This window comes from Rattus norvegicus, chromosome 11 (assembly GCF_036323735.1).
Source record: "Rattus norvegicus strain BN/NHsdMcwi chromosome 11, GRCr8, whole genome shotgun sequence".
NCBI classification, from domain to species: Eukaryota; Metazoa; Chordata; class Mammalia; order Rodentia; family Muridae; genus Rattus; species Rattus norvegicus.
The window spans coordinates 76,907,418-76,920,170 of record NC_086029.1 but is presented as its reverse complement, the minus strand read 5'-3'; the positions used below and the strand labels follow the sequence as shown (position 1 = coordinate 76,920,170).

The following is a 12,753-nucleotide window of genomic DNA, read 5'->3' as shown; positions in this document are numbered from 1 at the left end:
ACAAAGTATGTGGCATTACTACTTAGGATAGGAGAATCAGTATATTTTGGACTTAACATGGCTTGAACAGATATGTGTTTACATAACCTAGGAAAAAGAAGGTAAATTACAGTTCTTAAGTTTAAGAAATCTGAGTTGAGAAGGTAAGTGACTTACCAGATATGGATAGTCAGGATGACTTGTTCAGAAATATCCGCTTACTACTAGAGAGGAATAATATACTACCTATAACAGTTAGATTGTATTATCACCTGGACCAAACTCGAGTCCCGAGGACGAAGGGCCTCATCTGAAGAGCTGCCTCCATCAAACCCAGCCGTGGCAAGCCTGTGGCGTGTCTCTTGATGGCTAGTAGACATAGGAGGACCCAGAAAACTATAAGCAGTGTACACCCTTAGTCACAGGTATCTAAGGAAGATAACGGAGCATGAGGCAGAGGGGGCGTGCCAGCCAACAGTGTTCCTCCACGGCTTCTGCTTCAAGTCAATGCACCCCTGGAGGTGCTGTTCTAACTTCCCTCCTCAGTAACCTGGTAGATGAAATAACATGAGTCTTCCCCAAGTTGCTTTCATCATTTATCACAGCAACTAAATGCAAACCACGACAGCATCATTGTAACTATTAACGGGATTTTTAAAATTTCCTTTAGGAAAATAGAGTTTAAATTTTTTGTTTCTACTATTTACAAGTTATAAATAAAAATACTATTACAAGTTACAAATACTATGTAACTTCACAAAGAAGCCAATACCAAACTCAGTTTTTTATTAATCAAATATATATCATGTAAGGTTATCCTTTTAATTTCTTTGTATCTAAAAATTATGTATTGTCACTTAAAATTATGTACTTTATAATTTGACCTGCTGCTTATAGTCTAAAAAGCTTTACCTGTGATGTAAAATATCACACAAAATGAAATATTTCTTCACCTTGAATTAAGCATAACTATAAAATAATACTGAGATTATTTTATTCTATTCCACTAATTACAAATTGATTCTCTCTCAAATATATGTTCTACCATTGAATGGAGAGAACGTAAATGTATAGATAACTAAGTACCACATATAACGAACACACACTACTTCACAAATTTCTAAATGTCATCTTAAATATGGTCAGAATACTATAATAATACCTTTGAAACTGAAATGTCACACAAAACTAACCTAGAGTACTAGGTGATCTCTACTAGTTATCTGCAAAAAGCATGGCAGTCTTAAGATACCTAAAATGTTTTATACATTTCCAAACAAGTTTGTTACAAGTAACTTTTCATAGTTTCACAGTTTACAATATTGATCACACACACACACGTTCACATTTATATTCTATATAAAAAACATTTTTTTAAGTTTTTTATTGGATATTTTTATTTACATTTCAAATGTTATTCCTTTTCCCAGTTTCCCATCCATAATCCCCCTATTCCATCCCCCTTCCCTGTCTTCTATGTAGACGTTCAGCCCACCAACCACCACCCCCTCCCCACCTCCCTGCCCTGATATTCCCCTACACTGGGCGGGGCGGCATCCAGCCTTGGTAGGATCAAGGGCTTCTCCTCCCACTGATGCCCCAAGAAAGTCATCTCTGCTATATATGCACCTGGAGCCATGGGTCCATGTGAAGTCTTTGCATGGTGGTTTAATCCCTGGAAACTCTGGTTGATTGGTATTGTTGTTCTTATGGGGTTGCAAGCCCCTTCATCTCCTTCAATTCTTCCTCTAACTCCTCCAATGGGGACCCTGTTCTCATTTCAATGGTTTGCTGCTAGCATTCACCTCTGTATTTGTCATGTTCTGACTGAGCCTCTCAGGAGACAGCTATATCAGGCTCCTGTCATCATGCACTTCTTGGCTTCATCAATATTGTCCAGTTTGGTGGCTGTGTGTGTGTGTGTGTGTGTGTGTGTGTGTGTGTGTGTGTGTATGTGTGTGTGTGTGTGTGTGTGTGTGTGTGTGTGTGTGCTGGATCCAGGTGGGGCAGGCTCTGAATGGCCATTGCTTCAGTCTCTGCTCCAAACTTTATCCCCACATCTCCTCCCGTGAATATTTTTGTTCCTCCTTTTAAGAAGGAGTGAAACATCTGCACTTTGTTCGTTCTTCTTCTTGAGCTTCATGTGGTCGGAGGATTGTATCTTAGATAATTGGAGCTTTTGAGCTAATATCCACTTACCAGTGAGTGCATACCACTTGTGTTTTTTTGTGATTGGGTTACCTCACTCAGGATGATATTTCCTAGTTCAAACCATTTACCTATGAATTTCATGAAGTCATTGTTTTTGATAGCTGAGTAATACTCCATTGTGTAGATGTGCCACATTGTCTGTATCCATTCCTCTGTTGAAGGGCATCTGAGTTCTTTCCAGCTTCTGGCTATTATAAATAAGGCTGCTATGAATATAGTGATGTGTTTTTGTTGTATGTTGGAGGATCATTTGAGTTCATGTTAGGAGTGCTATAGCAAGGTCCTCAGGTAGAATAATGTCCAATTCTCTGAGGAGCCTCCAGACTGATTTCTAGAGTGGTTGTACCAGTTTGCAATCCCACCAACAATGGAGAGGTGTTCCTCTTTCTACACATCCTCGCCAGCATCTGCTGTCATCTGAGTTTTTGATCTTAGCCATTCTGACTGGTGTGAGGTAGAATCTCAGGGTTGTTTTGATTTACATTTCCCTGATGACTAAGGATGTTGAACATTTCTTTAGGTGCTTCTCAGCCATTCAATATTCCTCAGCTGTGAATTCTTTGTTTAGCTCTATATCCATTTTTAATAGGGTTGTTTGGCTCTGTGGAGTCTAACTTCTTGAATTCTTTGGATATTATCCCTCTATCAGATGTAGTATTAGTAAAGATCTTTTCCCAATCTGTTGGTTGCCATTTTGCCCTAATGACAATGTCCTTTGCCTTACAGAAGCTTTGCAGTTTTATGAGGTCCCATTTGTTGATTCTTGATCTTAGAGCAGAAGCGATTGGTGTTTTGTTCAGGAAATTTTTCTGAGTATCCATGTATTCCAGGCTCTTCCCCACTTTTTCTTCTACTAATTTGAGTGTATCTGGTTTGATGTGGAGGTCCTTGATCCACTTGGATTTAAGCTTTGTACAGGATGATAAGATGGATCAATTTGCATTCTTCTACATGGTGACCTCCAGTTGAACCAGCAGCATTTGTTGAAAATGCTGTTTTTTCCATTGGATGATTTTAGCTCCTTTGTCAAAGATCAAGTGACCATAGGTGGTGTGGGTTCATTTCTGGGTCTTAAATTTTATTCCACCAATCTACTAGCCTGTCGCTGTAGCTATACCATTCAGCTTTTTTTTTTAATCACTATTGTTCTATAATACAGCTTGAGGTCAGGGATGGTGTTTGCCCCAGAAGTTCTTTTTATTTTTGAGGATAGTTTTTCTATCCTGGGTTTTTGTGTTATTCCAAATGAATTTTCATATTTCTCTTTCTAACTCTATGAAGAACTGAGTTGGAATTTTGATGGGGATTGCATGGAATCTGTAGATTGCTTTTTGGCAAAATGGCCATTTTTACTATGTTAATCCTGGCAATCCATGAGCATGGGAGGTCCACCTTCTGAGATCTTCTTCAATTTCTTTCTTCAGAAGCTTGAAGTTCTTGTCATACAGATCTTTCACTTGCTTGGTTAGAGTCACACGGAGGTATTTTATATAATTTGGGACACTTGAGAAGGGTGTCATTTCCCTGTCTCAACCTGTTTATCCTTTGTATAGAGGAAGGCTACTGATTTATTTGAATTAATTTTATACCCAGCCACTTTGCTGAAGTTGTTTAGCAGGCTTAGTAGTTCTCTGGTGGAACTTTGAGGTCACTTTAATATACTAGCATATCATCTGTAAATAGTGATATTTTGACTTCTTCCTTTCCAATTTGTATCCCTTTGATCTACTTTTGTTGTCTGATTGCTCTGGCTAGGACTTCAAGTACTATATTGAATAAGTAGGAAGAGAGTGGACAGCCTTGTCTAGTCCCTGATTTTAGTGGGATTGCTTCAAGTTTCTTTCCATTTAGTTTAATGTTGGCTACTGGTTTGCTGTATATTGCTTTTACTATGTTAAGGTATGAGCCTTGAACTCCTGATCTTTCAAAGACTTTTAACATGAAGGGGTGTTGAATTTTGTCCAATGCTTTCTCAGCATCTAATGAAATGATCATATGATTTTTTTCTTTGAGTTTGTTTTCATAGTGGATTACGTTGATGGATTTCCATATATTGAACCATCCCTGCATCCCTGGAATGAAGCCTACTTGCCCATGATGGCTGATTGTTTGGATGTGTTGTTAGATTTCATTTGGGAGAATTTTATTGAGTATTTTTGTGTCAATATTCATAAGGGAAATTCATCTGAAGCTCTATTTCTTTGTTGGGTCTTTATGTGGTTTAAGTTTAAGCATAATTGTGGCTTCGGGGAAGGAATTGGTTAGTGCTCCATCTGTTTCTATGTTGTGGAATAGTTTCGACAGTATTGGTATGAGATCTTCCATGAAGGTCTGATAGAATTCTGCACTAAACCCATGTAGTCCTGGGCTTATTTTGGTTGGGAGACTTTTAATAACTGCTTCTATTTCTTTAGCAGTTGTGGAACTGTTTAGATGGTTTATCTGATGCTACCTGGTGTCTGTCTAGAAAATTGTCCATTTCATTCAGGTTTTCCACTTTTGTTGAATATGGGCTTTTGTAGTAGGATCTGATGATTTTTTTAACTTCTCAGATTCTATTGTGATATTACCCTTTTCATTTCTGATTTTGTTAATTTGGATACACTCTTTATGCCCTCTGGTTAGTCTGGTTAAGGATTTATCTCTCTTGTTGATTTTCTCAAAGAACCAGCTCCTAGTTTTGTTGATTCTTTGTATAGTTCATTTTGTTTCTACTTGGTTGATTTTAGTCCTGAGTTTGATTATTTCCTGCCTTTTACTCCTCTTGGGTGTATTTGCTTCTTTTTGTTCTAGAGCTTTTAGGTGTGCTGTCAAACTGCTGATATATGCTCTCTCCTGTTTCTTTATGAAGGCACTCAGAGCTATCAGTTTTCCACTATGCACTGCTTTCATTGTGTCCTATAAGTTTGGGTATGTTGTGCCTTCATTGTCATTACATTCTAAAAAGCCCTTAATTTCTTTCTTTATTTCTTCCTTGACCAAATTATCATTGAGTAGAGCATTCTATCTCTTGTATTCTGTTGTATTCTGTTGGTGATGCTTACATCTATGACATCTGATATCTCTCCTAGGTTTTCTATCTCCTGGGTTGTCTCCTTTTGTGATTTCTTTATATTTCTATTTCCATTTCTAAATTCTGCATGGTTTTGCTCAATTCCTTCACCTGTTTCGTTGTGTTTTCCTGTAATTTTTTAACAGATTTTTGCGTTTCCTCTTTAAGGCTTCTACTTGTTTACCTGTATTGTCCTGTATTTCTTTAAGGGAGTTATTTATGTCCTTCTTAAAGTCCTCTATCATCATCATGAGATGTGATTTTAAATCCAAATATTGCTTTTCCAGTGTGTTTGGATATCCAGTATATGCTTTGTTGGGAGAACTGAGCTCTGATGATGCCAATTAATCTTGGTTTCTGTTTCTTGGGTTCCTGTGCTTGCTTCTCAACATCAGGTTCTCTAGTGTTAGCTTGTCTTGCTGTCTCTGACAGTGGCTTGACCCTCCTGTAAGCCTGTGTGTCAGCACTCCTGTAGACCTGTTTTCTTTCAGCCAGATCTGGGTACAGAGACCTGTGGGACCAGTCAGTAAGCAGGCAGAAACTGCAAGTATCCTGTCTCACACTGCTCCTGGGTTTGTGTGTCCTGAGGCCTCTAGTTAGGTTGCTCAGAGCAGAAGAGTTGGTCTTGCCTAGGCTCTCAGATGTGTTAGAGCTCCTAGTGACTGGCTTTCAGCTCTGGGAGCAGGCAGAAACCAGAAGGGTCCTGCCCCTGACTGCTCCTAGGTTTCTGTGCCCAGAGGGAACAGAGGTGACTATGTGGGTTCCTCTTGGGTCAGGAATGTGAACAGAAGTAGCAATCTCCTCTCAGCTCTCAGGATTACCCACACTTCTGAGAGTCCAACTCTCTCCCCCATGGGATTTGTGTACAGAGAGCTGCCAGACCGGTTCAGCTCAGGACACAGGCAGAAACCAGAAGTGTCAAAAAGCATTTTTAAAACTCCCAACTGTATTTCTCATCCAGAAATTAGGAGAAAGAAGACTCTAAATGTCTTTCTGAAATAGTTCCTAAACCAAAACATTCTGTCCCTGACTTAGGGTTGCTATCGCTATGATGAAACACCAAAGAAATTTGTGAAGAAAAGGGTTTATTTGGCTTACACTTCTGCAGCACTGTTCATCACTGAAGGAAGTTGGGACAGGAACTCGAACAGAGCAGAAACCTGGAGGCAGGGGCTGAGGCAGAGGCCATGGAGGGACATGGCTTACTGGCCTGCTTCCCATGGTTTGCTCAGCCTGCTTTCTTATAGAACTCAGAACTTCCAGCCCAGGGATGAGCCACCTACAATAGCCCATGCCTTTCTCCAACACTAATTAAGAAAATGCCTTATATCTGGATGTTTTGGAGGCATTTTCTCAATGGAGCTTCTCTCCTTTCAAATAATCCTAGCTGGTGCCAAGTGGATAAAAAACTAGCCAGCACAACTGACTTATTATCAACTTGACACATAAACACATCATTATTAAGCCACAATCCTTCCTTTTATATTTGTCCCCAAGATTTCACATTTAAAATGTAAAACACTTTAAAAGTTCCATAGTCTTTACAAATTCAAACATTAAAATTTTAGTCCCATTAAAATAGCCAATCTCTTTTAAAATCCAAAGTCTTTTAAAATTCAAGGTCTGTCAACTGTGGGCTCCAGTAAAATAAAAAGAAATAATAAATTAAATACTTTCTCACTTCAAGAAGGAAGAACCAGGGCATAATAATGATCAAAGCAAAGAAAAACCCTACTCCAACTCTCCAATGTCTGGGATCCACTCAGACCTCCTGAACTCCTCCCAAGGGTTTGGGTCATTTATCCAGCTCTGCCCTCTGCAGCACATAGCTTGTCTTCTAGCCTCTGGCTCGCACTGCTCCACTGCTGCTATTGTTCTTGTTGGTTACCCCTGGTACCAGCATCTCCAAAATGCTGGGGTCTTCTGAAACTAGACTGAACTTCTAGCAATAGCTTCTCATAGGTTCTCTTCATGGTGCCAAGCCTCCGTTTCTCTGCATGACCCCTTCAGTCCTGAGTCATCAACTTCCACTGAGGTTGCACCATCAATGGCCTCTCACAATGCCAAACCTCAGCTGCTCTCTATGAGCCCCTCAGGACTTCAAAACCAGTACCACCTGGTTGATTCTTATACTACCAAGTTAAGCTGCCAGCGTGAGGTACACCCATGGCTGCCTCTGGAACACAGCTTCTCTGTGCTCTCAGGAAGCATTTTCCAGAAGATCTTACCTCAGTGATGCTGGTCTTTTCTGAATCACATAATCACTGGGCTCCAGTTAATCAGCATCAACTGTCCTAGTCACTAAAAGGTTTTACTTCAGTGGTAAAGTTGGTATGGCCAACTCTTCAGCTGTAGCTGATCAATACAACAAACTCTTAACTTAAAATAGCAAACAGCTGAAAAGAGTCTTTAATTTTTCCCTCTGAAACTTCACAAGCCAGGTCTCCATCTTCTGAACTGCTTTCAACATTTTTATCTTCCAAGCTCCTACAGAACAGCTCACTGAGCTCTCAATACTCAGTGGCTTTTCTAGCCCAAAGTTCCTCATGTCCTTCCACAATCCTCCCTAAAACATAGTCACAACCACGCCCCACTATGCTAGCATAAACTTGTCTTAGAGTTACTATTGCTGTAATAAAACAGCATGACCAAAGAAAATAGGGGAGGAAAGGGTTTACTTGGCTTACACATCCGCAGTGCTGCTTATCATCGAAGGAAGTCAGGACAGGAAAACTGAGCAGGAACCTAGAAGCAGGAGCTGATGCAGAGGCCATGGAGGGATGCTGCTTACTGGTTTGCTTCCTGTGGCTTGCTCAGCCTGCTTTCTTATAGAACCCAAGACCACCAGCCCAGGAATGACCCCACCCACAGTGACCTGAGCCTTCCCCATCAATCACTAATTTTAAAAATGCCTTACAGCTGTATCTTATGGAGACATTTTCTCAATTGAGATTCTCTCCTTTCAGATAACGCTCCTTGTGTCAAGCTGACATAAAACCAGCCAGCATAGGACCCTATGATATTTCTCTTTGTATCATATATTTAGTATTTGAGTCTCACAGAACAGTATCATTATAATAATAAATTATAACTATAATATTTTCATTAAAATTTACAGTTTGATTCATGTCAAAGGATATATATATATATATATATATATATATATACTTTAACATGAGCTCAAATTTTTTTACACCATAAAATAAGATTTACCTTATATAGTCTTTGAAGTTTTTATACTTCTTTGGATGTGTTATTTATAAATGCTTTCTGCATATAAGCTAGAATTATTGATATTTCCTGAAAGCATTTAATGAGCTACAACTTTTTAATTCAGTGCAGAATAGTAATCTCCTCTCTGAGAGAGGCTGACGTCCTCTTGGGAAAGGATAAAAATAGAAAGATAAAATTATTATGAAATTGGTAAAACATAATCTACAATAGAAACTTTTCTATAGCACAAAAAGATACCAAGTACAACAGAATTAAGTTATAACCACATAAACTGAATAATATTTTTGCATGACATCTGATTAATCTACAAAGGAACTTTGTATTATTAAATCTGTGATAAGACTAAGATGACAACATCAGTGGACCACTGAAGATATGGATAAACGTAAGCTCATAAGCAGAGTGCCTATGCTTCATTTACAGAAGCAAAATGAACTTTTTATCAATACTAATTCCAAAGATCTGAAAAAATAAACCTGTAAATAATGAAGATTTACATTTTTGACCATGAGACCAGAAACTGGAAGATATGGGGGAAAGTCCATAAATTATTGCGGGGTACATCAGAGGGAGTAGGTAATAAAAAACAATGTAAACAAAATGAAGAGATTGAAGCTTTTCTTTATTTGCTTAATTACATAACCTCATATAACACAAAAGCAGACTTAGGGACTCAAAAATAATACTGAGAAACAAACTAAGAACAAACTACACAGAAACAAATCACGCATATTAGAATATATCTGCAATAGTCAAAGGGCTAAAATCTCTCAGCTAAGAACTACAGAATAGTACGATACCTGAGAATGGTGGGCACCTAGGTCAGAATGGCTGGGTGTCACACTGATGCTTTCTATTTTTTTCTTTCCATGTCTGTGATACCCCATACCAAGATTGCCCATAACAAGAAATATAGTAGATCTGTCAGTCATGAGGGTATCATAACTCTCTGAAAAAGTGATCCAAATAAAACCCGGCTTCATCAGCATCGTCAGTACTGCTTGTACTGACTGGTTCATTTAAGGTAAGAGAGCTGTGCACAACAGCAAGTTGCCTTCAACTGAGAACTACAAACTTCCTTAGCTTTGTAAATGCATACTCTGTTTCTAAAAAATTAGAAAGCTAATTTTTATAATACCCATGGACACATAAATAAAATATAACATTAACCAATAAGTATATATAAAAATTAAAGATAAACACATTTATACAGATAAACAATGTATGGATTATACAGATAAAAGCCTACTTCCAATGAAGATACAAGCAAAATATTTAAATTGGTGGGAGGAAAGTGGGTAAAAAGAAAGCTTAATGGTTTAGAAAATATTAAATGAATTTTAAAATTACAATAAAATCACAATAAAAGGATATTCTAATAGATAAAATATTTTCCTCTTATTAAGTTTGTTTTCTATATTAAATGTAATATTTTCTATGTAGGAAATAAAATATGAATGTCAGTAATAATGTATACATATGTATTTTTAAACATCTAAAATCATAATATCAAAAAGAATTATATCAAGTACAGGTCGAGCATCTATAATCCAAACATACAAAATCCCAGACATTCCAAAAGTTGAACTTTTCCACAAGGAGAAAAGTCCATACCTGATGTACTGTGGTTACATTCAAAATGTAAGAGCATTGAAAAAGTGTACAAAATTACCATCAGATTATGTGTATAATGTATACACACAATATAAATAAATTATGTTTAGAGTTGGGTCTCTTCTCCAAGGTATCTCAATATATATTCAAATAATCAATAATTAAAAATCAAAGAGTCATAAATTTTTTAGACCCAACCATTTTGGATAAGGAATACTCAAATCTGTGAGTGTGACTGTGAGTCTGGAGTGTGACGGTGTGCATTCTGTGTTTTAGGTCATCAAAAACACTCTATGTATATATGGGTGAAATAGGAAAGAAAGAGAAGACAAGACTTCTTACCTCATTGATCAGGAATTGGAGCTGCAAGACAGCCGCCCCACTCTCATGTTGGCAGTAACAGTCAACACCAGGCCTCCCAAGTCTAACACAATAAAAGTCAAGGGTTCTAACATTTGAGTTAGCACAAATATTAAAAAGTGAATGAGAATCTGACTTACTTAGCAACTAATGTTTTGACTTTTCATTGTCCTTGTTTTTCAGAGTTCAAATATTTTACTTTACACAAAATTAATTGTATACATTTACAGTATAAATGAGTAATATTCTAACAATTAGGAGAATTAGGGTAAAATATTAAAAGGAAGGAGTTTCCTTCCCATCAACATAAAACAAGGATCCAGACACATCTCATTTCTTTTAATATTCATCTGAGTAAACATTTCTCTCTCCAGAGTAGATTCAGACAATTGAAATTTTAATTTTAATGCAGTAAATAAAATCATAAAAATTTAACATATTAGCTGGCCATAGTGTTACAAGCCTTTAATTCCAAAACTTGAGAGGCAAAGGCAGGAGGATCTCTGTGAGTTCCAGCACAACCTGGTCTATATAGTGAATTGCAGAACAGCCAGAACTACATAAAGAGACCTTGCCACAAAACAAAACAATTTCATAATATGTTAACAATATTGCTATACACAAAGCCCTTCTAACAATATTTTAAAATCAATAGATTAAAAGAAATAGATTAACATGTAATGTATAAAATAGTTTCTGCATTAAAAAATAAGATTTTAAAGACAGATATTAAGAAAGAGTAGCAATAATTTTTTTTAAGTTTACATTTAAAAGGTTAACCTGTAAGTCAGAAATGGGAGAAAAGAGAGAAAGAGGGTACATGATGGACGATTATAAAATAGGAAGAACATCAAACATCACAGAACAAAGTATCAGTGTATTCCTTACCAAGGGCCATATTTCTATATACAGTTATTATTTGCTTCTCCTAAAGGTAAAAAGGATGCAGGATAAGGTAACTATTTCCAACACAGTGAAGAAACAGGAGGCAGACTTATCCTTCTACTCAAGCAGTTAAGCAGTATAAGCAACATTAATGTAACTGCACCCATGCACACTGCACCTTTCAAATGAGGAGTGATGGTGATTCCTGAAAAGGGAAAAGGTTTATATAAAGAAAGCTAACCCATAAGTCAGTAAAGGAACAAAAGACAAAAGTACAAAAGAATGGAAGAATGCAGGAAAGACGCACACTTACGACTCTTACAGATGGCTCTGTAGACAATATCCAGGCCACAATTTAGGGCTCTGAAATCTAGCATGTTCCCTTTATTGAAAAGACAGAATAAAGTGAGTGGGACTAAGAACAAATAGAATTCACAAGGCCAAAAAGCAATGTAAAAAGGACACATGCTAGAGTACTTCAGGAATCTGCTGGAAAGCAGATGTAAGTGGAAAAAATGTAAAACAGGGACTAGATTTATAGAAACTATTTGAAAGTGGGAAAGGAAAAAAAACAAAAAAGAAATAGCATACATATTGAAGAACAAACCAGACTAAATACAAACAATATCATGAAAAATGATACTCCCTTCTTAAAGAATAAAGCAAGAAAGAACAAAATAAAAACAAGGACAAGTTAAGTGAGACCAGAAAAGTTTCATGACCCACCATCCAATGTGGAAACCCCAAAATTCACAGACTAGTCATGCAAAACACTAGGAAAAACATTCTCTCAGTAGTGAGGAAAATTCATCTCCTAGATAAAGGTGATCCTAGTACCTCCTTAAAAGGAGGGGTAAATAAGTTAATTAGTCAATATGTCTACCAATGAATAAGATCAAATAAAATCAGTTTTTAAAACTATTCCTTTTTGAGATTCTAATATAATTATATCATATCCCCCTTCTCTTTGCTCCAAGAACAAGAAGAGACCAGGGAAGGGAAATGGGGGCAAAGCACAAGAGGCCTGAGCCCCGTACAAAACATTATAGGCAACTAAGTAATGCTGAGAGGAGGTAAAAACCAGTTTTTGAAACTCATAATAAAATAGAAAGGGAGTGGAAAACAGATTTAGTAAGAGAAGTAGAAAATAATCTGCAGGACCTTAGATTTCATTCAACCACACCAGTTCAACATTATAAACAAGCCATTTACACTCCAATTAAAATGTAATAAATGTCAGATCAGAGATAAAAAGCAATAGTCAAACTATACAATGCCCACAGACATTGTTTTTAAAAATATAAAAGTGAGCCATATTTAGTGGCTCTAGCCTGTGCCTGAAAAGATGAGACAAAAGGATTGTTGCACTCTGGGGCCAGCGTATGGTTTTGTTTATAAGAGTTGTGATCATAGCATCT

The 12,753-nt window shown here is 37.1% G+C and overlaps 1 protein-coding gene across 6 annotated transcripts in view; it reads right to left on the bottom strand.

The window, feature by feature from the left end:
* The window catches only part of Stxbp5l (syntaxin binding protein 5L), a 329,014-nt gene that overhangs the window by 247,682 nt on the left and 68,579 nt on the right, over positions 1 to 12,753 (bottom strand). For all 6 annotated transcript variants that reach the window (XM_063270382.1, XM_063270385.1, XM_063270384.1 and 3 more), the window contains 1 exon segment: positions 10,433 to 10,514. In XM_063270382.1, the coding sequence (XP_063126452.1) occupies positions 10,433 to 10,514 (82 nt within the window).